The sequence below is a fragment of the Trachypithecus francoisi genome, unplaced genomic scaffold (genome assembly GCF_009764315.1).
Source record: "Trachypithecus francoisi isolate TF-2019V2 unplaced genomic scaffold, Tfra_2.0 Lachesis_group7, whole genome shotgun sequence".
Lineage (NCBI taxonomy): Eukaryota > Metazoa > Chordata > Mammalia > Primates > Cercopithecidae > Trachypithecus > Trachypithecus francoisi.
In genome coordinates this window covers 65,799,102-65,825,480 of record NW_022681472.1, presented here as the reverse complement: position 1 = coordinate 65,825,480, position 26,379 = coordinate 65,799,102, and the positions used below count along the sequence as shown (strand labels likewise).

Here is a 26,379-nt window from a genome sequence, read left to right as displayed (position 1 = left end):
TGTCTCAAAAAAAAAAAAAAAAAAGGAAGAAAGAAAGATAATTAGTATAGGCCATATTTTCATGTTTCCCAGGAGTCTCATTTGACACTAGTCACCACCCTACCCCACCCTCCAGGTGGTTTTTATTCTGAGAAAGTCCCAGTCTCTTCCCACTGACTAGAGCAGAAAATGCCTCCTAACCTGGTGCCCTGGCCACTGCTAGATACAGTCCTCATGCTCTGAAGCTTCCCTGACAGCTGCTAGGCTTCTCTGGCTCCAGAAGGAGACCTGTTATTTCAAGTTGACTGCTCCCTCTTTTTAGGGAACCCAAACCAAGTTTTCAAATGCACACCTGTGCTATCGTTGAGATCACACAGCATTCACCCATCACACTAGAAATCATATCCTTCAACTTTTCCCTGCTCAGTGTGAATTTTCTCTGGGCTCTGCCTCTTTACCAGCTGGCTCAGTCTTTATTCTTTTTGTGTGTGGGTGACCAGGCAGATAGGATCACTGTTAGAGACTGACCTAACTCAAAATTCTTAAGACCCTCTGGATCTTAGGCTACCCTTCTATTGATTCTGGACTGTTTGTGAGGATTATATTTTCTTTAATGCTAATTATATTTTTATTTTTAAATTCAGAAGTAACAAAAACATATTTGTTATAAAATATACAAACACACATATGAGACTGGAGCTAGTCACATTTATATGATGTATTTTGTTTTGCTTTTTGCCAAAATGAAATCATGCTATATTGATCTGTGATCCTTTCTGTTCATTAAGCAAATATTTATTGAATACTTATTCTGTGCAAGGCAGTTTTCTAGTTGCTGAGCTAGAGCAATGAACACTACTGGCATGGCTCTTCCTGCCCTCAAAGAATGCATATTTCAGGCAGTACCTGCACCTGTCATTGCTTGTCAGCACAAGGAAGTCCCCCTCATTCATGGTAATGACAGCATGGCGTGTCACTCTACGGAGGACCATAATTTGTTCAACTATTCTTCTGTGGGTGAACATTTTGTTTATGAGACTAATTTTCATAATTTAGAATTTTGTATTATGAATGTCACTGTAATTAGACTATATTTTTTCTTTGACTCTGCTTTCTTCCTTTGTTCTTTTTTTAAAAAAAGAAGTAAATTCCATGATATAAATGTTATCTAAAACAATTCTTTTTATCAAAATAGAAAAAACTCAGATGTAGCAATTATATAAACTGTATGATGAATATTGCTTTTTATTTATTTATTTTTTCATTTTCATCCCTTACTCTATCTTAACCATTACCATTTTCAGATACTTACTGTGAAGAAAAATGGAAAGGAAAGGAAAAAATACTCACATTGCTACAAGACAGCTCACTTTAATTCAGATGCCTTTAAAGTGGTTTGTAGTTATTTTATTATAAGTTTTTCAAGAGATTAAGAACTAGCTTCTTGGGGCTGGGCATGGTGGCTCATGCCTGTAATCCCAACACTTTGGGAGGCCGAGGCAGGCAGATCATCTGAAGTCAGGAGTTCAAGACCAACCTGGCCAACATGGCAAAACACTGACTTTACTAAAATTAACCAGGCATGGTGGCAGGCGCCTGTAATTCCAGCTATTCAGGAGGCTTAGGCAGGAGAATTGCTTGAACCCTGGAGGGGGGAGGTTACAGTGAGCCGAGATCACGCCACTGCACTCCAGTCTGGGCAACAAGAGTGAAACTCTGTCTCAAAACAAGAAAAGAAATCACTTCGTGGGCTCTGTCTCTCTTTCTCTCTTCTTCCCTTCCTATCTTTCTAGTTCTCTTTCTTCTCCCTCTCCTTTATCTTCTCCTACCAAGGAAACTTAAAAAAGAAACTGAGCCTTTAAAAAGGCATGGCCTAGAAACTGTGAATAAACCCATAATGCTAAGGAGAGGGAAGGTCAGAGAGATTTGTAACGTGCCTATTTTGGAAAGATCATAACCGCATGAAAGAAAAAATAAGATAAAGTTCTTCTGAAAGACAAATTCACCACCCCCATGCCAGGGCTCAGTTTTCTTCTGTCACCCTCTGTTTCCCGATTTCAACACCAACTCCTCCCTCACCAGAACATCTAGGTAGATTCATTACTCATTCTACATTAAATATTTGGACCAAATATTTTCTCCTCCAGATTCCTTCTTCATGGGCTGCTAGTCCAAATCAAACAAACTGATGCTTGGTAGAAACCAAGTACTCGGCCCATGTTCCAGAGAGAGAGAGCACGCAGTCGTCTGCAGAAATGGAGCTTACCTCACCTGGCCCTGCATCCTCCTTTACTGCCCAGGGCTTCACCAGAATGACTTTTATGGGAGCACTCGAAGCTCCAAAATAGCTCAGAAATCCTGGGAATGTTTATCCGTGAAGTGATTATTTTGTCTCCAAGAAACAAGGAAGGCACTCAGTAAATAATTACTCCACTCTCCACTTTGCTTTTGTGGATGTAAGTTACATGTCTTAGTGTGAGGTGTTCATTTCAGTCACTCTGACAAGCTAATTTCCATTAGCACATACGCACTCCCCATCTATAAAGAAAAAAGAGCTCCCTTCCTTCTTTACAACTGCCCTTCATTTGCAAAAGACCCCCCATTTCTTTGCAACTGCCATCCTGTTTCTCTACTCCGCTTCATGGCAAAACCTCTCCAAAATCCTGGCTCCACAATGTGTCCTGGCAAGCACGTGAGTGACCACGTTGGCAAATCTAATATTCCCTTTGTCTGCCCTCATTTTCCTTGACCTCTGAGCAGCACTCAGCAGCACTCAGCATAATTGAACAAGCCCCCTCCTAGGAAAGATTTTCCTCCGTGGCTTCTGTGAACCGCTCTGCTGAGCGTTCCTCCTGCCTTTCAAGTCACCTTGTTGGCCTCTTCTCCTGTCCTCCCCAAGGGCTTGTATCCAGGCCTGTGTCTTTCTTTCTTTTTTTTTTTTGAGACGGAGTCTCGCTCTGCTGCCCAGGCTGGAGTGCTGTGGCCGGATCTCAGCTCACTGCAAGCTCCGCCTCCCGGGTTCACGCCATTCTCCTGCCTCAGCCTCCCGAGTAGCTGGGACTACAGGCGACTGCCATCTCGCCCGGCTAATTTTTTTGTATTTTTTTTAGTAGAGATGGGGTTTCACCGTGTTAGCCAGGATGGTCTCGATTTCCTGACCTCGTGATCCGCCCGTCTCGGCCTCCCAAAGTGCTGGGATTACAGGCTTGAGCCACCGCGCCCGGCCAGGCCTGTGTCTTTCAAAGTCTCACCTGAAGGGTGGTGATGCTCCAGACTTCCCCCCGGGTCCCAGGCTCACTTATCCAAGTGCCTACTTGATATCTCCAAGGTCATGTTTAATTTGTGTCTCAAATGTAACGTAGCAAAACCAGAATTCTTGATTTCAACCCCACACACTCATAAACGCATTTTTCTCCAATTCAGAAATGACTGCCATGTACCTACTTGTTTAGGAAAAAAACCTAGAAGACATTCTTAATCCTTTCCCATTTTCATTACTATAAATAAATGCTTTCAATTATTTTTCCAAATTTACCTCAAACATATCTACTTTTCTTACTTTTCACTACTACCACTTGAGTCAAGCCACTGTTACCTCTCATTTCTACTATGGTAGTGGCCTCCAAATGGGTTTATTTGCTTCGCTCCTTTCATTCTTAAAGGAGCCATGCAACATAGTGGTTAACAAAGAGGCTCTGATGTTAGCTTGTCTGGATTCATACTACAACTCTGTCACTTACTGATTATAAGCTTGGGCAGGTGGCATAAACACTAGTGCTAGTTTTGTATGACCCCTGCCCATCAGGATAACAACAGTGCCTATCTCGGAGGGATATTAGATTAAGTTCGTTAAGACGTGTTTAAGAACAGTGTTTAGAAGTGAAGTGAAGTGTTTAGAACAGTGCTTGGTAGTTAATAGGCACTTAGTAAATATTAGCTAGATATAGTATCGCTGATTCAGTCTGTTCTCCATTATCAGCACAGGTTAAATTTTGGTTATCTCATGCGTAGTGCACACTGCAGTTTCTGTTGCACTTCCGATGAAAGTCAAGATGCCTGACCTAAAATTCTTCACTGCGTGGGCTGCTGCATCCCTTTGCCCTCATCATCATTCTCTCCCCACCGCTCTTCCTCTTTTTGGTTTCCTTAATGCACCATATTCCTGCCTATCTCAGAGCTTTTTGTACTTATTCTCTGTACCTGGAATTCTTTTCCTTGTTTTTTCTGCCTTTTGTGTCTTATTTCCTTCTCATTTTTTGGTTTAGGGTCAAATGACCTCTTCAGGAGCCTTGTATGACAATACATGTAATGAAGTAGCTTCCCACCTCCCACCTAGTCTACATAATATCGTCGGGTATACTTCATTAACAGTAAATCCCAAATATCTTTTTTTTTTTGAGATGGATGTCACTCTGTCTCCCAGACTGCAGTGCAGTGGCATGACCTCAGCTCACTGCAGCCTTGACCTCCTGTGTTTGAGAAGTCCTCCCACTTCAGTCTCCTGCGCAGCTCGGACTGTAGACATGACCAGCTAACTTTAAATTGTTTTTTTCTGTAGATATGAGGGTCTCTGGCTGGGTGCAATGGCTCATGCCTATAATCCCAGGACTTTGAAAGGCCAAGGTGGAAGGATCACTTAAGCCCAGGAGTTGGAGACCAGCCTGGGCAACATAGTGAGATCCCATTTACAAAAAAAAGAAAAAGAAAAAGAAAAAATTAGCTGGCTGTTGTGGCACGCACCTTTGGTCCCAGTTACATGGGAGCCTGAGGTGGGAGAATCACCTGAGCCCAGAAGATGGGGGCTGCAGTGAGCCCTGATCGCTACACTCCAGCGTGGGTGACAGACTGAGACCCTGTCTCAGAAAAAAAAAAAAAAAAAGAGATGTGGTTTCCCTGCATTTCTCAGGCTGATCTCAAAGTCCTGGGCTCAAGCTATCCTCCCACCGTGGCCTCCCAAAGTGCTGGGATTACAGGCATGAGCTATCACTACCTCACCTGGCCCCAAAATATCTTTTTATGTATGTTTTTTAACTTATTAACTGTTTCTCCTCATCACTAGAATGTGAACTTGTTAAGAACAAGGATCTTAGTGTCTCACTCAGCATTACCTCCCTAATATCTGGAACAATACCTGACACACGTAGGGAATCAATAATTATTTGTAGAAAAAAATAAGTGGCGATGTATACACTTCAACATCAGCCACTGGTTAGTGACATGTTGTATAATACTGAAGCAGATTTTAGAGCTCTGTAGATCTCTGAGTTCTCACTACAAAAAGATGCTAAAATTGGGTGAAGGAATAGAAATTCAAGGTTTGCTATTGAAAACCTAGAATTCAAAATTATCAAAATGGCACACATTTTATATGGCTACACGTGTCGAGGCAGGAATACTGGAAACAACCAGAAAGAGTTTCTTGCCTCCAATTTCTGTGGGCTGTTTATTATGGGATGAGTTCTTTCTAACAGCTTCCTTTGTCTGTTTTTAATTTGGGCATTCTCAGCATTGCTGATGTTTCCTCTTGGAACAAACATAAGTTGAAAACTTTAGAAAACAGCTAGCTTACGGTGGTGAGCAAACAGGCACTTTGTCAGACAAACCTGACTTTCAATCCTGAGTCAATTGCCCAGCAGCTCTGGGCCCATGAAATTTTTAACCTCTCTGAGCCTCCATTTTCCAACAGTAACATATTATTAAAATTATATGATAATAATTAATGTGTTTGCCACATGATAGGTACTTAATAAATGTTAGTCTTCTTGCCTTATAAATGCACTGAAAGGTTTGCGATATGAATTTCACATGGTTTATATTAATCATGAGTTTAAGTTGTGACATCTTATCTATCTCCATTAAACTATCTTCAAAAATGCCAGTATCTGGAGCAATAAGCATAATAAGAGCTATGTTAGTGTCTGACACATGGTAGACATTCAATAAATATTGGTTGAAAAGGATGAATAAGCAGTCAGTAAATGCTTCCATTGTTCATGAGAATCAACTAGATTTCCATATAGTTTAAAATAATGTTTCTTTAAACTAGCAATAACTTTCCCCCCTCAAAACAAATTATACAACTGAACATCGAACAGAATCAAACCATAAGTGAATGTTTCCAGACAGTATGGCACAAAATCTTATTTTCCTCCATTGATGTTATTTTTAAGTGTCTTCTGGAATTGTTTAGTTCAACATTTTTGAAAGCCAGTGGGCTCTGAGATCTACATTCAAAAAGGAGCCTGCAGTTTTAGAGATGCTTCTTGGACTTTGAAGAAATATTTTATTAATAGTTGTAATTTTTAGAACTTGGTGTTTTATTCTTACCTGTAATTGGTGTAAGAAGATTATTTTTGAGACAGGGTCTTACTCGGACACCCAGGCTGGAGCGCAGTGGTGCAGTTGTGGCTCACTGCAACCTCCTCTGGGACTACAGGTATGCACCACTATGCCCAGGTAATTTTTGTATTTTTTGTAGAGACTAGGTTTCACCATGTTTCCTAGGCTGGTCTCAAACTCCTGGATTCAAGCGATCTGCCAGCCTCAGCTAGAAGATTTTAATAGGGACTTGGTCATGATAATTGCCACCAAATGTGTTTGATGGCACTGGTTTTTAGGCATTTTTGTTTAATTATCAGGAAAGTTTATGATACATGCACACTTTGGGCAATCTAATATTTTGAAATGTATAAATGAATTATGCAAAAAGTATTTGTTGCTTTCAAATTTTCATCATAAAAGCATTGCAAAGTAATGTGGTAGACTTCCTTAAAATTACAATATTAGTAATAAAGTTAGCATCTAACTCTCATACCACATTTTAAAATGGATTCCAGATAGATTTAATTTAAATGAAAGTGAAACTATAAATATCTAGGAGAAAGTATAGGCAAATATTTAGTTGATCTTTAAATAATAAAATAACATTCTAAGCATAAAAGTATTGGAAGAAATCACAAAGAAACATACGGAGAGATTTGACAGAATAGAGTAAGGTTTGAATGTCAAAAACATTATAAAGTCAAAAGCAAACAATATACAGTGAAATATGACAAAGGGTTGATGCTTTTAATATATAAAGAGTTCTTACAGATTGGTAAGAAAACCTGAACATCCAAACAGAAAAATTATCAAGGATTTGAACAATTCATAGAATAAATTTAAAAGGTCAATGAACATACAAAGACATTGAGCTTCACAAACAATTAAATACATGTAAATTAAGACATCAAAATTTTAATTTTAATTAACTTAAAAATTGAAAAGCAAATAATATTTAGTATCGGCAGATATTTAATAAGTGGAGTATGTTCATACAATAAGAGGAATATAAGTTGTCTCAAACTTCTTGGAAGTTTTAGTAATTGCATTAGACATACATTTTATGAGCTCATCAAAGATTTGACCAAGGATGTATCTATAAAATGTGTAGTAAAGCAATTTTAATAATAGTGAGAAAAATTAAAACAAACTAATACTTCCTACAGGAAGCATTGGTCTTTAAAAATGCTGTGTTTGGCTGGGAGCAGTGACTCACACCTGTAATCCCAGCATTTTGGGAGCCAAGGTGGGAGGACCACTTAAGTTCAGGAGTTTGAGACCAGTCTGTCCAACAAAGCAAGATTCTCTCTCTTAAAAAAATATATAAATAAAAATAAGCTGAACACAGTGACCTGAGCCTGTAGTCCCAGCTACTGGGGAGGCTGAGGTGGAATAATCACATGAGCCAGGAATTGGAGTCTGCAGTGAGATATGATTGTTCCACTGCACTCCAGCCTGGGTAACAGAGTGAGACGCTGTCTGAAAATAAAGAAACACATTTTAAAAGTGATGTTTATGTCTATTTTAAATCAGTACTCCTTTAAGATAATGTTTTCCAGAAATCAAATAAAATATTTTGAAACTTTTAAAAAGCATACTCAAAATCAGAGAACAGTGCAGTGAACTTTCCTGTGCTTATTACCCACTTATCTAGATCAAATGGTAGCAGGATATTCCTGTATTTGTTATGTCTCTCTTTTCTTTGTGAAAGCATTTTAAAGCAAATCTCCAGACATCATGTCATTTCTTGTCTACCAACATACCTCAGCATCATAACTTTTTTTTTTTAAAAAGCACATTTTCTTACATAATCACAGTGCCCTTTTACTTTCTAACATGATTAACATAATTCCTTGGTATGACAGAGAATGATGAAATATCCCAGATTTTCTCAAAAGTGCCTATTTGCTTCCCTGTGGTATCATTTAACCCAGAAGTCAACAAACTTTTTCTAAAAAGGGCCAAATAGCAAATATTTTTGATTTCATTGGCTAGATAGCCTCTGTTGCAATTATTCAACTCTCTGCCATTGTAGTCTTGAAAGCCACCATAGACAATATATAAAGGATTGGGCATGGCTGTGTTCCAATAACAATTTATTTACAAAAACAGGCAGTGGACCAAATTTGCCCTGCAGGCTGCAGTTTGCCAATCTCTAATTTAACTCATTATTCTGTTTTCTATATATTTCATAAGGTGAACATTATTAGCTTTAAAGCCTTGATTGGATTTGGGGGCAATTGTGTGTTTGTGTGTGTCAAGAATTCTTCACAGGGAGTGCTGCATGCCTCATCTCACATCCCGTCAAAGGGGTTTTCCCACTGTTGGTGATAGGAAGAAGACTCAATGGGTACATTTGGGTAAGGCCTGATCCCTCCACTGTAAACTCTCTATTAGACTTTGTCTAATGGTTTTATCTATTACAGCTGTTGCCTAAATCAATTATTTCATTCGAGGTTGCAGAATAGCAACTTTATATTTCTGTTATTCCATCTGCTTTCATTAACCAGAATGCTTTTGTAAGGACAAACTTTCCAATAACAATGAACGATTTCAGTTCTACTGAGATACAGTTTATATAGGAACACTTTTTACAATAAAAATATATGCTAATTCTTTCCTTTTAATTGCCAATTTTCAATATAAAGAATTGGTCCTTGGATCATTTCCATCGATTTCCAGGGATTTGGGCATTTTGGGGGTGAAAGGGGCCTTTCTCTATCTCTGTAATGTGTTTTTTATATGACCATGAACTCAGATTTTTTTATATATCCAGTGATTATCAGTCATTTGAGTTTATTGTTCTTTTTGGTACTCAAATTATTTCATTGTTGACCAATGGGGCCTCCTTTGTGTTGGTTCCTGTTAGTCTTTAATAGCTTCTTTCTTTCTAGCCTAGCAAGTTCCAGGGAGAAATTTTCGATGACAGATAATGAAACTGTCTAAAATATATGTTGAAAATTTGATAAAACAAAAAGCAAACAGAAAATATTTTTCTGGGTAACACAATTGTAGGAGAATAGTGTGTCTTTATTTTATTCTTTACTTCTTTATACTCTTCTGTACTTCAAATTTCACACAACGAGAATTACTGGTTTTATAATTAAAAAGTTAAGCTAAAATTTTAACAACCTCAACAGATTTAATTTAATTTAGCAAGTACATTTAAAATGAGATTCAAAGTATTTTTAAATACTTCGGCACATATTTTTCAGAATTATAAGTAATTGCATAATTATTAACTATATCCTGTATTTCAAAGACATTGTAATGCAAAGAGAGAGGAAATATAGATTTTTAACGTCATTTTTTTAACAACATCTAGGCTACAAAATTGTAATAGTTGCTGGTTTTTCCCATCTATCTTTATAGAACTTAGCATATTTTTTATTTTCTTGATGACAATTTGGAAACGATTCCATTCCACAGGCATATATTTTTAACAGTACTTTAGATAGCCCACAACCTCTGAGGTTCCTGGATCTGTGAGTAGTCTTTCTACTACCCTTAATCCTGTGTGTTCACCAGTTTTAAGCAAATGAACAAGAACAACAACAAAAGAACCAATTTCTAATAAAATCAAGGAGGACATGTAAATTAGTCTCCTTTACTTAGAAGGTGATTATTTAGATGTGGCCTTGAGGAGGGTAATGTTTACCTGAGTTCCACCAGAGGCTATGCGGGACCCGTCTAAGGAGGATTTAAAATAGCAGCCTCTGGAAGGAAATTGCCCCATATTTTCAAATGGATCACACTGTATAAAGTATGTAAAGTGGTCCCATATTTTTTAAGTAAAGTTATACTTACCTCGAAGAACGGAGAAAGAAATGTTAAAACTCAACTCTGTAAGAGGGGTGTGCATGTGTGTGTGCGCGTGCGCACACATGCCTGTGATGTAAATTCTTCTCTCTCTAATAGACCAACAGTCTTCTACATCTTCCTCCCTAAAACCTTGGAGCAAAGCTTCCCTATGGCAAAACCAGACTAAAGTGTTCATAGTTTTGTCAGCCATTTTTCTGGAAATTTGAAACATCCTGCACTTTGGGGACAGATTATTCAGTATTTCTGCAATTTCCTGCCTAGAAAGAGTTTTCTCACATTAGAAATCTTGTATCATTCATATAAAGAAATCTATAATTTCTTTATACTAACATAACTTATAAAAGCTAAAATTATAAATCTATCTTTATAAATCTGTAGATTGTACAGGAAAATTCAGCAGTCAGGTAGCAGCAGGAAACAGAAGACACATTCACATAGTTTAACTGAAGCAGGTTTAATAAATAAATCTCTTTAATATGTGCTTGGTCCACATGTAGTTTAGTATGGTAAGATTAGATATAAACAACCAAAGAACATCAGCTTGGCTTTACTATTCTTAGAATCTCAGAGTAAATGTGGCCAGGCACGCTGGCTCACACCTATAATCCCAGCACTTTGAGAGGCTGAGGCAGGCAGATCACTTGAGGCCAGGAGTTCAAGACCAGCCTGGCCAACATGGAGAAATCACATCTCTACTAAAAATACAAAAATTAGCTGAGTGTGGTGGCACACGCTTGTAATCCCAGCTACTCGGGAGGCTGAGGCAGGAGAATCACTTGAACCCAGGAGGTGGAAGCTGCAGTGAGCCAAGATCACACCACTGTACTCCAGCCTAGTCGACAGAGTGAGACTGTCTTAAAAAAACCAGTTTAGATAGATAGATAGATAGATAGATAGATAGATAGATAGATAGATAGAATAGATAGCTAAGTGGTAGATAGATACTCAAATTATTTCATTGTTTAATGAAGCAGAAGTCATTTAAGTCTTGAAAAAAAATCTCAGATAAATTGGAACTAAGAATATTTTTCATAGAATTTTGAAAAGGAGTGTTATCTTCATTTGAACTGGTGGTCAGCTTGCAACTGGCCATGAAGAGGAAGAGAGGAGGAGGGAGAGCAGAGAAGGAGCCCTAAACAAGACTTGTAAAGATAACTTCTTCTGCGTTGCACAAAGAAAAATACCTCGGATTACTCCCTAGCACATGAAGCCCTGTGCCTTTGCTGGGGTCTTACTTCACATAGTTCAAGTGTGCCCTCTGTAGTGGGAAAATTCATGGCCCTGCCCTTTCTGACACTAGATTCCTTTGTTAGTGTTGGGTGCACAAAGCAGGCAAATGCCCCAGGCTTCTCGCATAACCCACAGATTTTCTTGGATATGGATTAACTTTATCAGACTTGCCAGTTTACAAGAACTGTGCATTGTGAGTGACATGTACCCAGATCCTTTTGGCTTATTTATAAACTCCACCAGAATGGGGCCTGGGTACAGTGCCTGTGGGCTGGCTCAGTGCCAGGACTGGATACATATTCATTTAACCAATGGAAGACCATGTCTTATATTCCTATTATTCCCCCCTACATACACCATATGAAGCACAAGAGTAGAAAGTTAAGAGATTTTTTGTAGTAATTTAAATCCTGTAAGATGGATCCAAAGTTCAGGATTTATTTAGGTTTTAATCTTCTCCTTCCCTGCTTCTGGAGATCCTGGCTGTAAATACTGATGACAGGTGAGGTATCACACTCCAGGGTAAAAATGCTACTACCTCTTCCACACTGCCACCACTCTAAATAATTTCAGTCCTCAAATTTTAACCAGACCCCAGCACTTAATCCTGGAAAGGACTAGCACTGAAAATATGGTGCACACACATTCTTTCTCATTTAACTGCAGAAAATGTAATAGAACCGAAGGTACAATTTTGACAGCATTTCTCAGTGCTGGAAATTGTTTAATTTTATCCCTGTGAGTCTGAGAGTTTTCAGGAAAACTGCGTTTTTTAGGGTAGACACTCTGAAGCATAGATTTTTATTTTGTGGGGACATCTCTCTTTCAAAAGAAGTGATTTATGGAACTGATTCATAAGGAAATAATGTTAAAGACAACAGGGAATGTTGAATGATTAGATTTCATTCATTTATCTGCTTTGGGATAGGAATTAAGAGAGGCTCTCCTGAGACATTGTGCAGACCTGTTGTGCCTTGTAAAATTGCTGGAATCTGTGTCTGAGTAATTAACAGCTTTGCACCTTTAAAAAGGAGCTCAAATATCTTTGGGTTGAAGCCTGGGGTGTGTGAGTGTAAGGGAAAGGCAAGAGCAGTGAATGATGAAAGAACTGAGCAACAGCCACCAAGAAGGGTTCTCATCACCCTGTCATTCAGGGCCAGAGTTTCTTCAGGAGTTCAGGAAGAATGCAACTTGTTTAAAAAAGCCCAAAGACTGCAGGCATGAGCAGCACACTGAAAACCGTTCACTTCCAGAAACAGACCACAGAGGTCCTGCATTTGCTAATACACCGAAAAGTCAAAACACTATTATCAAGAGAAATAAGTCATTTTATTAGTGCCAAGTTCACTCTGTTCCAGAAATTGGGATATTTTGTAATTGAAAAATGAAATAAAGTCCAAAAAATGAAGTAATGGTAATTCTTTCTTTAGATGGATTCTAGCAATCAGCATGTTTTATTCAGGCCTAATTCTGTTTCTATCTTTATTCAAGCTGTAGAGTTTTAAGATAGCCGTTGGTAGATGGCATGTTATTTTAGCTCCCTTAATATTCACAAGATGTCTGAAAAGTTATTAGTACTAAATGTCTTTATTTGCTGTTTTGTCTAATGAGTTACTAAAGTAACTCTGGCGTCAAAACATCTTCATATAATAAAGATTGTTTAGTAATGTAAATTTACGACTAATTGATCAGTTTGAGTAGATGTGCTTTTAAGTAATATTGATTTGACTTTGAGGTCCAATTCAGTTCTGCTCATTAAAATATAAATGAATTAACCAACCATCATAAGTACTTTAATAAATATGGAAAGCATTTCTAGGAGTCAGCAGTATGACTTTCCTGTTTCAATAATAAGCATCCACACAGGTCACTTCCTATCATGCATATTAACTTAATATAATCACCCTGGTAATAATCTGTTACTTGAAAGTTAGAGGAATGTTTCTAATCTGAATATCATTTTCATCTTACCAGTTTACTCCAGACAGCAATATATCTAATTTATGTATTTTTGGTTGTGTGTGTATGATAAAACAGGATCACTTCACTCTGCTTCTTTGAACCCTGAAGTCAGATGACTTATCTTTCAAACTCTGTTAACCAACTGATGGGTCAAGTGATCTAAAACTGGATGTGGTCAATAATATTCAAGTAACTTTATCTTCCAGACATAAACTCTAAAGAGTTCACCCTAAAGATCCTAGTTGTTCTGGTAAACTTCTTATTGCTAAACACTTCCAAAAATCTATGGACACATATGACCCAAAAACACACTATATAAAGTGTTGAAACAGATATGACTTTATGTTTGACAAAATGAGTGTTACAGAAATATTTGTGTCAAAAAGCTTACAAGGGGGTGGGCGTGGTGGCTCATGCTTGTAATGCCAGCACTTTGGGAGGCCGAGGCAGGTGGATCGCTTGAGGCCAGGAGTTTGAGACCAGCCTGGCCAACATGGTGAAACCCTGTCTGTACTAAAATACACACAAAAAAATACCCGGGCCTGGTGGCATACATCTGTAATCCCAGCTACTTAGGAGGCTGAGGCACAAGAATTGCTTGAACCTGGGATGCAGAGGTTGCAATGAACTGAGATCACACCACTGCAGTTCAGCCTGGGTGACACAGCGAGACTGTCTGGAAAAAAAAAAAAAGTTTTGCATGAAAATATGGAAAAATGAAGGAGCATCATGAAGGGAGAGTCCCCACAGCAGTTAACCTGGGCTTCATAAGCAGAGTGGATGTGTGCGAGAGCACGTATGTGTGTGTGTGTGTGGCGCACCACATGGCTTCTCATCGCCATCATTGATTTCCTCCTCATCAATTAACATCTATTGATTCCTGTCTTCTAGATGACACAGGCTGTCCTAGCAGCCAGTCAGTGTCTCCTGTGAAGACACCCTCAGATACTGGAAACAGCCCCATTGGCTTTTGCCCTGGAAGTGATGAAGACTTCACCAGAAAGAAATGCACGATTGGAATGGTGGGTGAAGGAAGCATTCAGTCCTCTCGATATAAGAAGGAATCAAAGTCAGGCCTTGTGAAACCAGGTCAGTGAACTTACTCACCATGCTTTCATCAGAACAATGTGATGGGAGACGTTTCACGTTTGAAACTAGACACCTGTATATCGAGTTGGGGATCACTAATACTGCACCCCGCATCCAAAGCATCATTTTGAAAGGAGGCAGGGTAGAAAGCAGACTATTGTCTGAAATGGTTTTTAATAACTGAGTAACTGTAGTGACCCACAGTGACATGCGTATTCATTATAAAGAGTTTTTTTTATAAAAAGAAACAAAAGTTGAAGAAATATAAGCTAGGTGTTTTTAACAAACATTTAAACTATATGAGCAATTCTGGATTCAATTATACTAAGCAATTAGTACTATCATAAGTGACTACAAACTGTGAAGAGAACAGGTTATCTCGATGCAAATCTCTATAGAACTGGGCATTATCTTGATGCAAATATGTAGAGCTGGGCATACTTGCTAACTTAGTTATAGTCTTTTCTTTTAGAGATTTAAATATGAATATGATATGTATATACACATAAATGTTCAATAATTACAAAATATTAGAAGCTATAAGATGAAATGAAGGTCATTACTGCAGTGAATGAAATGCCAGCAGCATCAGAAAAGGTCAATTCTCAGAATCTGTACTGTGTAAATGAATACTTTGTGTCTCAGAAATATACATGCAGTAAATAAACAAAGATAGTTTTAGAGAAGCTGAAGTGATAACTTTAAAGTAAAAGGATGTGTTCATCGTCATTGGGAGGTATCCTCTATATTACATTATTCTCTTTAATGGTCACAGTTATGCTATCCATATTTACGAGCTGAAAAGACAGATTACTGGCTTGCATGAGTCCTCGTTTCTTACATTTGTCTTCTAAGTTTTTTGTTTTTGTTTTTGTTTTTGGTGCTGACGTTATTGTGCAAGGAGCTACAGATGGTTTATTTTGATGGGGCCGAGGCCTGGCCCTGTGTCCTCTTCCATAGGATGCTAACATCTCTTTCTGCTTCTGTTCTTCCTGAGTCTTTGATGTACGCAATACATCATAATGAATTATTCTTCATCTTGCTTTTGTCAACCAAAGATTAGATCTTTTTGTCACCAAGGAAAACTTAAACTGTGAAAAAGAAATCCTCTGTTTCCTAGTGGTGCCTGATAAACGTTAGTCGTAATGAATTCGTTAATAGTCTCCCACTTCGGAATAACATGTAAAAGAAAAGGAATGCTACACAATGAAGAAGGAAGGACAGCCTATAAATGAGAAAGATGGGGATGGTACAAAGGGTGTTGAGTGCCCTTGATATTTAAGAAAGAGACAGTGAGTTAAAGAACGTCATGAAATTTTAGTCAATAAATAAAACAATTACCTTGTGTACCCAAGGGCCAGGACCGTCTCTCTTAGCTCAACTGCCTTTTTGAAAAATTGAGATATGATTCATATACCATAAAACTCACCCTATAAAGTGTACAATTCAATAGTTTTTAGTCTATTCAAACTGTTGTGCAAACATCACCATTTTCTAATTCTAAAAAGTTTGTATCACTCCCAAAAAGAAACCCCAAGTCCATCAGCACTCTGTTCCCCCTTTCCCCAGTCCCTGAAAAGCACTAACCTACTCTCTGCCTCTATTTGCCGATTGTCAACATCTCAAACAAATGGAATTATACAATATGTGGGCTTTTGTACATGGCTTCTTTCCCTTAGAATAATGTTTACAATGTTCACCCATGTAGTGTGCATCAGTACTTCATACGTTTTTATTTTATTTTATTTTATTTTTTGAGACAGAGTCTCACTCTGTTGCCCAGACGAGTGCAGTGGCACGCTCTCGGCTCACTGCAACCTCCACCTCCCAGGTTCAACGAATTCTCCTGCCTCAGCCTCCCAAGTAACTGGGACTACAGGCAAGTGCCACCATGCCTGACTAATATTTTATTTTATTTTTTTTTAGTAGAGATGGGGTTTCCCCATTTTGGTCAGACTGGTCTCAAACTCCTGACCTCAAATGATCCGCCTCAGCCTCCCAAAGTGCTGGGATTACAGGCATGAGCCTCTGTCCCTGGCCCTCCCATCCTCTTTTGCATTCCCAGAACACAGGCTCTAGCGCACATTAGGGACTCAGTCAACATTTGTCTACCTCAACAGCAAAGGTAGGCTCTGGGATTCAAAAGATAAAATGATGTAGGAAAGAATGTCAGCTTCATAGATTGAAAAAAAAAAAGGTGTGTTTCATCATGAAGCTATTGTAGGGTTTGAACATAACCTGTAATGATTTTATTTTTGTTATCCTCATCCTACCCCCACCACCTCATTACCAAAACATTTTATGGTGATGGCAATACAAGGAAACAGTAAAATAGTAGACAACTATGGCACAGTAAGAACAAACTACGTCTATATGAGAGTTAATATTATCATGGCCCTTCCTTGTTTCAATAATCATAATAATTATATGTTAACAAAATACTTAAAACTCTGTGTATATATACAGAACTCACATTGAACATTTCCCTAATCCTGTAGAAAACACTCATTTGCTAAAGATCAGCCACTCATCTTGATGAGAAGTATTATGACTCTCCATCTTCATGAAGAAATTACAGGGAATAAGCCGGGCGTGGTGGCTGATGCCTATAATCCCAGTACTTTGGGAGGCCGAGGCGGGTAGATCACGAGGTCAGGAGTTCAAGACCAGCCTGGCCAACGTGGTGAAACCCCGTCTCTACTAAAAATACAAAAATTAGCCAGGCATGGTGGTGTGCACCTGTAATCCCAGCTACTCAGGAGGCTGAGGCAGGAGAATCGCTTGAACCCTGGAGGCAGAGGTTGCAGTGAGCTGAGATCATGTCACTGCACTCCAGCCTGGGCAACAGAGAGACTCTGTCTCAAAAAAAAAAAAAAAAAAAATACAGGGAATAAGGAAGGATAAAAGGGTGGAAGGAAGGAAAGAAAACAAAAACAGTTTTTCTTAATGCTGTTTTAATTCATGGATCCTTGAGAATCATTAAAACTATGCACCCATACTCCAGAAGAGTGTCCATATGCACGGAATATCACATACCATATCAGCGGGTTCATGGGTCTCATTTGTTAGCATTTATGAATCCTAGTTCAATGACCCTTCCCCAAAGCCAAAGCCTCAAACAACCACTTTTGTCAACTTTGTCAACTGCTTCTAATGTAATTCCTCAGAGGCATAAATATCACCTGAGCAGTTTTTAGCTGGTGATCTTTTTATTTATTCATATTTAACCAAGGTAAAGGGGTCCTTAAAGCTTATTTTTTCAGTCGGTTAAAATTTCTAATGTCATCACTGAAAAGGTTGCTACAACTTTTTTTGAGTGTGACCCAATTCTGCACAGTAAGTTCTTTGACAAAAATCTGCACCATGACCTATAGTTCTCTGAACTTTTAGCAGAACAGAACTGTCAGTCTCATAAATATGAAGAGAGGAAATCCTGGAAGCGAGGCCCCTTGATGACTCTGAAATTTATAGAATCCAGAGACATAATCTGTTAAAACACAAGAGGATACTGCTCTCAGGTTAAAATATCCTGCCTCCTCCATAGCCCCAAGCGACCATCTCCTCTCAGCCAAAACGGATCTTCAACTCTTGATGCATGCTCTACTTTTTAAAAAATAAGTCAACTCATTAATAACAATACCAATTTATTAAAATAGCAAGCAATTAGTGGCTCTTATACAGAGGCTCAGGGACTCTTTAACATTAAGTAACCTAAGCCCATTTAATTTTAGGTCTCTTGCTCTAGATTCTGGAACACTGCTGTTCACCTCAGGAAGGAGTTATTAAAATGCCCCTTTGGTCATTAAGATAAAGAGATAATAATGTTCCCTGACTGTATGATGCAGAAGAAGCAGGGAAATATGTCACAGGACATCGGGGAAGGGCTTGGAAAGGTGAGCCGAGCAAGCCTGTACCTTGCCAACAGGGCCCGGCAGCATGCACAGCAGGAAAGCCCTTCCTGTTTCCAGGCAGGAACTGGTTCTGGAAACTTCTTGGAGGCAGTGAGCCTTCTGTCATTTTGGCTTCTATCACTTAATGCCTATGCTGATTTAATTAAAAATTGCCACCAAGGAGCAAAAGAAAAACAGTCCTACAGTCCAGTTGGATGGTGGCTTTGTGTTTTCATGTTTCTCTTTTATCTACAACTCTGCAAAACATGCAAGGCTGAATCTGCAGAGCCTAATACTGTGTCTGTCATAAAGTATTAACGCTGTCCAATAAATACTTAAATGAGAAGTACAGCTTATACTTTGTGCAAGAGATTATGTTTTGTGTGGGAGGAGCGTGGGGAAGTTGTGACAAAGAACGTCCTCCACAGCATCCCTGCTTTTAGGGAGCTTGTAACTTAAGGCAGAATACTGTATGATAAGTTTGGACTGTGGTACAGATTAAAAGAGGAATGAAGGCTTTCCAACTGGTAAACTTTTTAGGAATCTGGGGTGTTCCTTCTCCTGGGTGCTCCTCCCGTATTTAGTTTGCAGTCAGTTTCCTGATGAAACTCTTTTTACCCAGAAATGAAAGACCTACCGAATTGGATTACTTCCTTAGAACATTAAATGACAGTGCTGGGCCTCATTTAAGGCTTGACTTGTTCTTGGGGAATATTTTAAAGCAAGGAAGAAAAAGATCCGATGTCATTGTTTTACAAAGGGAAGTACTAAATCTTTTTGTCCACAAGGTTAATTGGAGAGGTGAGAAAACCATTACATAATTTAAACAAATAAGTAGAAAATGTGAAAGGAGAAAAGCACTGGAGGTGATTAAGGAGACTGGTAAAGAGCAAATGGTTAGAATCACTAAAATTTAAAATAATTCACATTTAGAAACTGAAATGTTAAAATCTGCATGTGAAAGATGTCACTGTATCTCCTTAGCATTCAAACTAAGTTAGTATCCCCTTGTCATCAGACACTACCCCTGCTATTGAAATTGGAGACCTAGCTAAGCTGAACTCTTATAACCTTACAATAGCAGAGGATTGGTTACTTTAAAAAAACCTTATTTCCCACATTCAGAAGCATTTGCTGGAAAACTCAAAAGGCACCAACGAGGTTAGTGATTAATCAACACTGATTCCCTTAATAGAGGCTCATGCACACACAGTGAAGCCGACAAATGTTTCTGTTCTTATCATAAACATCACTTTCACTTCAAAGTTAGTTCTGTGAAATAAAACACAGCTAGACAACTTACCTAGAGTAGGCCATTCTTGTAATAACTTGAAACAACCTAGAGGGGAGTTGAGAGCATAGATTTACACAGCCTCTCCCCAGGTTACCCAACTTGTCCTATCTTGAGGAAAAAAAAAAAAAAAAGTACATTTGTGTTATTGGGTGCAGGTGGAGGAGGACTTTCTAACCACCAGACTCTAGAGTCCAGCATACTAGGTTCAAATCTTTATACCACTATTTTGTAGCTGTGTGATCTTTAGCTACTTGTTGTCTTCTTGAGCCTCTGTGTTCTGCGTCTGTAAAATGGGTTATGGAAAATATTAAATAGATGAAATTAGTGAATATTAAGTGCTCTGTGTTGGACCTGGCAGAAAGTAATTCCTCACTAAATGTTACTGATGGTCACTTGTAATCTTAAAATAGATGCCACACATTCTGTGCACTTTATGTACAGGGAAACTCCTAAAACTCTCATGCACAATTTGCGTGTACTTGAAATAAAAATCTAGCAGGTTATGTTATTCCAGTTCACATAAAAGGAGAGGAATACTTGCTCTAGGAGGACAGACAGGAGTATGAATTTACAGCTGATGGCTGACAATGAACAGAGATGGGAAAATATAAGTGAGCAGACAGAGACCACTAAAAAGCTGGGTCCGTATTTCCTTCCTTCCTTCCTTCCTTCCTTCCTTCCTTCCTCCTTCCTTCCTTCCTTCCTTCCTTCCTTCCTTCTTTCCTTCCTTCTTTCCTTTCTTTTTTTAACAGAGTCTTGCTCTGTCATCCAGGCTGGTGTGCAGTGGTGCAGTCTCAGCTCACTGCAACCTCTCTCTCCCAGGTTCAAGCAATTCTCCCTCCTGAGTAGCTGGTGTTACAGGTGCCTGCCACCACGCCAGGCTAGTTTTTGTATTTTTAGTAGAGACGGGGTTTCACCATGTTGGTCAGGCTGGTCTCAAACTCCAGACCTCAGGTGATCCGCTCGCCTTGGCCTCCGAAAGTGCTGGGATTACAGGCGTAAGTGTTTTAGGCCATCGACGGCTTTTATCACTTGTAGCACTTAGTGTAGTAATTGATGTAAAAGCAGATTGAACCAATGCGATGGTGGAGCTGGCAAAACACAATGCATATGAAGGCAGAAAAATGTGTCAAGCATTTTAACAGTGTCTCCGTAAAGTGGCAAAAAATTAAAATTTTTATGCTAAAAGGGAAGATTTGGGTTATATGAAGACATTCTGCATACTTTGGCAAGGCATTATTTTTCTAATAGCTCACAAGTTGTAAGCTAAGGTCTTCTAGCAGCAAACCCCACCCTCGAATATAGGCTGTAAGCTATTTCAAATACTATGAGCCTTATGAAAATATTTGGAAGGATATATTAGGTGTAATTATGGGCTTGAATAACACTCTGAAATTTGATTAGTTTTTTAAAATGAATGGTTATTGAGCACTGCCTGTCCCAAGCAAAATTCCAAGCACTTAACTCATTTCATCCTAATATCAGTGCAAGAAAGGGATATCATTATCCTTCATTTTACAGATAAGAAAACTGGGGCACAAGGAGGTTAAGTAACTCATCCAAGGTCACACAGCTTGTAAGTGGATTTTAAACGGGGTAGCCTTGCTCCTAACTCTTAACCGCTGCCACAGTAGTAAAGTCCACCTTCAAAGGAGTAATTTCAATTGCACTAGGAGAGTGTTAAAATTAAGAAAGATGTGTTGATATAAAACACAATTTTTAAAAATGTTTGTAGAGCCCTAAAAATCCTACTATTTTTTATAAATTAGCTGATACAGTCCATATGTACATTATGTTGACAGTTGCCAGTAACAAAATCAGTGAACCTCAATGCAACTGCAATGAAGTACAGAAAGGTGAACATACAAGGCCATTTGGATGCAAAGCACTAAAATAAACCATAAAAATATGAATATAAAAAAACGTTAAGGTCTTCAGTGTTTTCTACTTAATCATGAGCTAGTCCTTTCTTCACATGTCAAAATGTTTTATGTGCTACCCTGCATATCATCAATATTTTCTTAAACGAAAATCACTGGAGTTTGTCAGCTTAAGCAAGAGCTTTTGTATTTATGCTGAAATAGATCTCTAAAACTTTCTTTCACCCTGAGAGAAAGAATGCTCCCCTAGGATACAGCAGATCCTGCTTTATGGCAGGCTGTTTTATAGTTTATCACATCTCCCCAGCAGGGACCAAACTAGTAAAATAAAGCTTAACTGTGATAAGTGGACTTACATGTTTATCTTTATGGCAGGGTTAAATGTTTTCTCTCATGCCTTCCTCCCATCTGTGTTTTCGATGATGCACCCAAATGATGTAATGGTGCCAAATGGCCCTTTAATGGTTTTTCCCTAAGAATTAGTGAATTATAATCCTCTTCTTTCCAAAGGTAACTGCCATCCAAATCCTGGGTCTACTGGGATTTATTGCATGCACAGTGTTCTTAGCCACTGATTTGGGGGCCTGCCAAATGCTTACTCAGTACTCTAATGTGTTGAGAAGGAAGCGTTATAGGTCTCTCAAAAGTAGTGGAAGCTCCAGCAGACCAGATACCCACCATTCAACATATTTATCAACTGTCAGCATAACAGAAATAAACCTGGAAACTTCTCTTACACACAGACTTCTAAACCAAGCATTGTGAATCATGCAGGTATATGCTTTAGATTGGGCTTTCCCCACCTCCCTAATTGAAGAGCATTTATTGAAGAGACTGCCTGCAAAGGTATGTGCATGATTAAGGGGATCCAACAAACTATGGTGAAATACTGGGTGCTGGCAACAGCTTGGGGCCATTCCTGCATCCTGAAGGAGCAAGAGGAGGGTAGAGTTACCAACCTAGAGAGAGAACTTCAAGGCCACCTGTGAAGGAACTATGGACTCTGGCAGAGGAACACAGCCACCAGCAGAAAAGGAGCCAGAAGAATAAATACCTGGACCTCACTGTCTGCTGGTACAATCTGTTGCATGGCATTTTGGTGAACTGTAGGATTATTTACAGAAAGTTACTTGTTGAACAGCATAGTATGTTCACTTGGGCAATTCGATGGGTTAATTTCTTCCACCACCTAAGCCTACATCTGAGAGCAGCCAAGTAAGCTATATGAATGCCGACTGCGGTCAAGTGGGATAATGCTTCAGCAACACAGCTGCAATAGGCTTGTATTCCAACATACACGGACTGGCATGTTTGTAACACTGCAAGAAGGTGATCGCTCTGAAGGAGTCTAAAGGAAAGGGAACCCTCATTTCACCATGTAATCAAGAAGAGATCTCTGTTAAACATAGATTTCACTCCTGGCTGTACATTTACTAGCTTTCATTCATTTATTTGGTGAATATTTATTAAGTGTTTGCTCTATGCTGACACCATTGTTCCAGACATTAAGGATAGAGGAGTGAAAAAACAAGATGCCTACCTTTAATGTGGGGAGATGGCTGATGCTTGCACACAAACAAGATAAGTTCAGATGGTGACAAGTAAAACAAGGTAACTGGAGAGTGATGCGGGATGGTCAGGGGAGTATCTGGGGTGGTGACATTTGAGCTGAGACTTTAACCTTATTGTTCCATGCTTGGGGAGGGTTGGAGATGGGGTGGCAGGTGGGGGCAGAGCGGTGAGTTAGGAAGGGAGAAGAGTGGTAGCAGCTGAAGTCTATATCCTTAGAGTAATGTGAAGACATTGGGCAGTTTTAAGAAGGGAGAAATGATTTGATTTACATGTTTGGGATCCCTCTGATGACTCTGTTGAGCTTCGATTAACATGAGGTGAAACTGGAAGCAGGACACTAAATTTGGATGGCTTAGCCTAGGATGGAGGTGGTGGAAATACAGAAAAGTATAGGGAGACTGTATATATATATAAAATCCTCTAATTTTCCTAATGAGATTTTTAGGTGTTTTATTTATTTATTATTTTGGAGAGACAGTGTCTTGCTCTGTCCCCCAGGCTGGAGTTCAGTGGTGTGATCATGGCTCACTATAGCCTTGAACTCCATGGCCCATGTCATTTCCAGTTACAGCCAGGACATCATAGTCAAATGAGTACTTACTATGGAAAAGGAGCATAGAGAGGGACATTAGTGTGCAACTAGCAAGCAGGTTGTCACTAGATAGCAGGGGACAGCTGGTTTTTCTGTACATTCATATATGTCTTGTATACATATATGAGTATCCTTCCTTATCCAAAGCTATTCAGTCCCTGAATTCAGAGAGCAAAAAAAGGAATATAGGTTTTTGTGATTGCTACAACTTCACCACTGACCGTATTTCTATTTAAAGTGATCGTTAAAAGGCTGGAGGAGTCATACCATATGAATAATTACAAAATCTGTTTTTAAATTTCTTTGTCTCTTCCATTTTAAACAATTCTGTCAGTTGGATCTCCAAAGGGAACCAAAACTAGCATTTATTGCAGCCAATTCAGAAGGATATGTCTTTTGCAAATGGCACTTTTTGTTCAAAGAGGTAATTAGGAGAGAACCCTGTAATAAGAGGCTTTGGAAGGACTCTAATGTAAGGGGATTTCTTATTTTCTGAGAGGTAATTGCGGGAGGAGGGGTTCTTCACCTTATATTTAGACATTAAGGTAGGGTGGACCAGGTCACCTGCAGAGCAGGGTGGGTTGGGGAGAGTTTATTTGGTAACATAAGGAAATATTCTCTCTTTTCCTTTAACTGTAATATGAGGGGATAATTAATATGTAGCTTCTTTGCATGATTGTGAAAATCATGAAAGGTGTTAGATATGTAGCAGAATATATGCATCACCTAATATGCACTACACAACATTGAGAGGTAAACATGCACATCCTCTATCTTTGCAAAAATCGGTGTTGGCATTTGACAGTCAGCTGTGTTTGTAGTGACAATATTTGCCTGGCTAACAGTACGTGCTCAATAAATGATCACTTTTTTTGTTATAAAATGGGAAATAAGGAAAGTCTAGGAATAGCACAACTTTAAGGCATTTGAATGTCCACTCATCATCTCATCTGCGTTAGTCCTATTCTGTCACGGATGCCTTCTTAGTAAGAATTATTCTGAAATAATAGAGAGCTTTGGTGGAAGCTTATTAAACATTTTTTCTGAGCAAACTTCTATTTAGAGGGAATCTGCCTTGAATTGTTCCAGAGAGCTCTGTATTCCATTTTCTCTCAGAATAATAAGGCTTCCCTGTTCCTCTCTTCTGGGCAGTGCTGTGAACTGTCGTGCATATTTAAATAGCTGGAATTCATTGGAGTACACCAAGCATTTTTCTCAAAATGTTGTGTTTGCCATAAAATTTAGGGCTCTGTGGGGTTTGATATAATGTCTTGCTTGCCCATTGGGATATTATAATCAATGTGGAAAGATTCTATACGTTTTGCTCCAATATTGTCCAAGGATTCATCTTGACTGTTGTGTAGGCATTTACTTCTATTTGACAATTTGGTATTTCTTCAAATGCTTTGTGTCCATTCATGAGGGCGATGGTTTCATTGGAACACTGCAGTCACCAGGGAGAAGGCCCTGTGCTCTTCCCTGATAGGCTGGCTTTCCCTCTGCCTCCTGTTGCTATGGTGCCAGCAGAGTAACTTCCTTGCCCTGCACATGCAGAAGGCTCAGTCTCCATGGATACCCCACTCTGAGACTGTACTCTACTGAGATATGAGCTGCACACACTGTATTTCTGCAAAAGACATACCCCAGTCTGTGCTGGGAGGTTGTTTGCAGAGGCAATGTTTGCCATGAAAGTCTACGGAGCTTACCTTCTAAGTAAGTAGTATTAGTCACAGTAAGTAAATAATTATGTTGGATCACAGAGGCTAGACTGTGTGTGTGTGTGTGAGTGTGTGTGTGTGTAAGTTAGTTATGGTAGGCCAAAATGGAGCCTAAAACAAGTTTTCATCTTCACCTCTCAGATATTCTGAATGCATGGTCTTATAACTAAACTTTTAAAAATATACACGTGTTATTTTAAGTACTCTTTGTCATTTATGAGTCTATTTGTGCAATTGTAAGTCAATTTGATGCCAAAATGAAAAAGACTGACCATTGGCAATTACATTTAGAATGCTCTTCTAACCATGAGCATTGCATGTTGCATTTGTAAATGAAAAGCCTGGCCTTACCAGTGGTGTGCTAAGGGAATAGATGAACACAGCCACAATTAACGCTAATTGGCACTCCACGTAGTTTGAAATGGGCCTCTGTGTAGGCTGAAACACGACGTGTTTATTATCAAGAGAGAGTCTGCGCATGTGATTAGGAAAGGGAATACCCATGTCTGCCTGATTACCATGAAAATTACTGAGAGCACATCTCTCTGGCCAGTTTTAATTTACTTTTCTCACATGGCATCCAGTAGAAATTCTGAAACAGTTAATGTTCATGGAATTGGGATGTGGAACTTTTTTATTTTTATTAACTGATCTGACCTAACACTTCCTCTTTACTGTACATTCCAAGAGCATAAAGGTTGGGTTTGTAGTGTTGTAAAACACATGAGTCATCTTAAAGTATTTTCATCTGCTGGGCAAATGATTAATGCCTGTGGTGGTAAAATTAATTAGTAGAAACAAAAGAAAGACTATGTTTATGGCAACTCCAACTTTAGTTCGGTAACTTTAAAATTGTGTAAAATTGAGATATTTAGATTGTTCACATATATAGCTGACATCTGGCAGCTCTAAACAAAAAACAAAACATATGCTATATTAGTATGGAGAAATTCATCTTTAATCATATAAAAAAGTGAACACAGCATTATACCAGATTGTTAACTTTGTTTACTTTTTTGTGCTCATGACT

The 26,379-nt window shown here is 38.8% G+C and overlaps 1 protein-coding gene across 7 annotated transcripts in view; it reads left to right on the top strand.

The window, feature by feature from the left end:
- Positions 1-26,379, top strand: part of SYBU (syntabulin) — a 74,345-nt gene that overhangs the window by 15,171 nt on the left and 32,795 nt on the right. For all 7 annotated transcript variants that reach the window (XM_033203728.1, XM_033203727.1, XM_033203731.1 and 4 more), the window contains one exon: positions 14,206-14,403. In XM_033203728.1, coding sequence (XP_033059619.1) covers positions 14,206-14,403 — 198 coding nt within the window. The remainder of the gene's footprint in view (positions 1-14,205; positions 14,404-26,379) is intronic.